At 51.5% G+C, this 2,899-nt stretch overlaps 1 protein-coding gene and 1 long non-coding RNA gene across 11 annotated transcripts in view; one reads left to right on the top strand and one right to left on the bottom strand.

The window, feature by feature from the left end:
* The window catches only part of CASD1 (CAS1 domain sialic acid O acetyltransferase 1), a 64,085-nt gene extending 63,425 nt beyond the window's left edge, over positions 1 to 660 (bottom strand). For 7 of the 10 annotated variants that reach the window (XR_005789408.1, XR_005789407.1, XR_005789406.1 and 4 more), the window contains exon 1: positions 255 to 659. Coding sequence is in view for 7 of the 10 variants with exons in the window: in XM_040472659.1 (XP_040328593.1) it covers positions 255 to 387 (133 nt within the window). In the remaining 3 variants the exon portion in view is untranslated. Of the gene's footprint in view, positions 1 to 254 lie in introns of all 10 variants that reach the window. The other 3 variants (XM_040472657.1, XM_040472656.1, XM_040472653.1) reach the window with 3 other exon arrangements.
* Positions 661 to 826: 166 nt separating this feature from the next.
* LOC121028728 (uncharacterized) overlaps positions 827 to 2,899 on the top strand; it is a 62,758-nt gene continuing 60,685 nt past the window's right edge. Inside the window, exon 1 of the long non-coding RNA XR_005789409.1 lies at positions 827 to 1,129. This is a non-coding gene — a long non-coding RNA (uncharacterized LOC121028728). The remainder of the gene's footprint in view (positions 1,130 to 2,899) is intronic.

Consider the following 2,899-nt stretch of genomic DNA (forward strand, 5'->3'; position numbering starts at 1 on the left):
GGGGGGGGCGCCAGGACCACGGGCCCAAGTCCAGGGGCGGCCCTCACTGGAGTCCGCTCGCTAGGCCTCGGGCGCCCGGCCCGCCGCCCGGGCCACCTGGGGGCACGTGGGGCCACCGCCTCCCCCGCCGGCCCGGCGCGCGGGCGGGCGGGCGAACGCGTGAGCGTGGGCGTGTGTTGGGCGAGGGGGGCGGCCTCCAGCCGCCGCGTCGCCTCCTCCCCCGGCCGGCCCGGGCAGGGGGAGGGCCCGCTCACCTCGGTAGCGGCGGGAGGCGAGGTGGCACGCTGCGAGGAGCAGCACGGCCACCAGCGCCAGCACCTTGGCGCTCCTCACGCTGAAGTAGTGGTTGATCTCCCGCTTGCCCAGGTTGTAGGCCAGAGCCGCCATCTTGGTTCCTCCATGACAACAGTGCGCGGCGGAGCGAGGAAGGGGCGCCGCACAGGGGCAGCACTGGGGCGGCCGCCGCAGCCAGGCTAGGAGCCGCCGCCAGCTCCCGCGGCCGCCACCCGCGCCTCCCGCCGGGGAGCCTGACCCCGCCGCCGCGGCGCCCCGGGCCTCCACCTGGCCCTCCTCGGCCGCGGCCGCCTCAGCGGCTTTCCCCCAGACTCGCCACCCCGGCTCGGCGGTGGCGGTTCCCCAGGCGCCCTGGACGCCTGTCTCCTCCCCTTCCTCCTCCTCCCCTTTAGCCTCCTGCCTTAATAGCGGCTGCGCCTGCGAGGGGGGTCCGGATGCCCAGTGCTCCGGGGTCACGGGCTCCTGATGGCCCTCTGGGGTCACCGGGTCATGGGCGCCAGCGGGCGGCGGCAGCGTCAGGGACATGGGGATGTGGGGAGAGGGAACGAGGGGTCCGACCTAGCCCGAAAGCGAGCTCTGGGGCTTTCTCCTGTCGTACTGGCCACCACCTGAGTCCAGGTTGGGGCAACAGAACTACAGTTACGGAAGAAAAGTACACATTATTCCACTTCTTCCTTCCGCAACGCACCCTTTCCTGAGCTTTCTACCCCCCTGAACCTGCGCAGCTGGATGCGACGTCCCAGGGGCTTATGGTCAAGCTAGCTGGTCAGTCTGGCTGATCCTAGGTGCTTGCCAGATGTCGAAACCGCTGATAGCCCTAGCACTCAACCCACGGGTAAGACCAGTTTCAACTCTTAAACTCACTTTCTTGGTCCATTTCTTTTGACACTTAAAAAAATTCCTCAGTTTGCCCAGTTCCAGTGGGCAAAGGCACACTGAAGTACAGAGTACAAGGTACGGAAGGAACCTAGGTTAGTGCAGGTGTCGGGGAGAAAACATCCTCAGTCTTCATTTGTATTTACGTGAGGTTAGTAGGTGGATACGCCAAACATTAAAAAGTGTGTTCATACTAATCATTCCTGTTCCTAAAGATGGTTAATGTTTTTGTGGTTATCAATAAAGCAAGCATACCTTTGCTTTTGTTAAGCTCTTGTTACCCTCACCCAACTTTTTTTTTTTTGGTCTCTCCTGTGCTGCCCCCAGATGGGAATGGTTATTTACTGTTTCCCTATCTACTTGCCTTGTAAAAGTGAGTCATTGGTTAGTTGGGGTGTTTTCAAGTATTCTTTACAACTTTCCCATTTAGCCATTCCTGAACTCGTGTTTATGAGCCCCTCTTAAAATTATAGAATGTTAGGTTTGAAGGGACTATTGAGAATTGTCATCCCAATTCTTTTCATCCAAGGACTCTTTTTATTATGTTTTCATCCATGGACCCCATATCTTGAAAGATTTTGTCACTTAAATGAAATCACATACATCACTGTCATGGATGTAATGCTAATAAGCAATAAAGTTAAATAAGTGTACAAACACTAGGCACTGTTCCCTGGAAATGGTCGCTTAATTTTGGCTGTCACTCTTCTGATCCAAGGTTGATCACATGCTGGAAGAATTAAATCTGATATTGTAAAAACCAGATAAGTAACTCTGCTAACAGCATATGGTCCACCAATAACATCCTAGAAATTTCTATGATGTCATCAACAGCAAATTAGAATTTCTGATCAGCGTGTGATAACCAGTGTTAGCCTGCGGAGTTGATTTAATGCCTGCCAAAAGTAAAGAAACTTGACATTTTATTTAATTGCAATTTCCAGAAGGCTTTCTGAAATATTGTAAATAGCTTGTGGACTTCTTTCTTCCTTCCCTCTAGTTTAAAGCTAATCCCTCTCCTCTCCTCTGAATCTCTTCCTGTCCCCCTTTGTTGGGGTGTTGATGACTCCATCAGTCATCCCTATGTCAATCATCCTCTCTCTGTGTCTTCTTTAAACTCTCCCTTTCTCCTGTTTCCCTTCCACCAATAAGTTTCTCTTTTTAGGGAAATACATCCATGGACTCTGTATTTCTGTGTGTTTACTTTTCCATCTCTCTTTCCTTCTCTGACAAGTATCTAGAAAGAGGAGTTGACTTTGAGGTCTCCGTTGGCTCCACTCCCATTCTCCTTTCTAAATAACTCTCAAATATACTGCCTCCTCTCCATCCTCTTGTTGCCTTGGTTAAGGCATGATTTCTTGCCCAAATTTCCCATTTTTTTAAAACTCATCTTCCTCAATTCTGGCTCAAAAATCCAATCTTACTACCTCTCTGCCATACCTCTAACCAGACTGAACTTTTTTTTTTTTCCAGACTGAAGTTTTTAAAGCCCAAATCTAATGATGTTAAAAACTAGACCATGGTTCCATGTTTATTTGCCTATCCCTAAACCATCCAGAATGTTTACTAATGCTCTGCAAGTTACATCAACCCTAATAAACTGATAAAAAGAGAAAGCATTTGATAGGAATGCCTTAAACTGTGATTACTTCAAAGCAAAGCAAAAACAACCACATTTTATCCCTCTTCCCCCCTTCCTCCTCCTCCTCCTCCTCCTCCTCCTCCTCCT

The sequence above is a fragment of the Herpailurus yagouaroundi genome, unplaced genomic scaffold (genome assembly GCF_014898765.1).
Source record: "Herpailurus yagouaroundi ecotype Mexico unplaced genomic scaffold, PumYag 100, whole genome shotgun sequence".
NCBI lineage: Eukaryota > Metazoa > Chordata > Mammalia > Carnivora > Felidae > Herpailurus > Herpailurus yagouaroundi.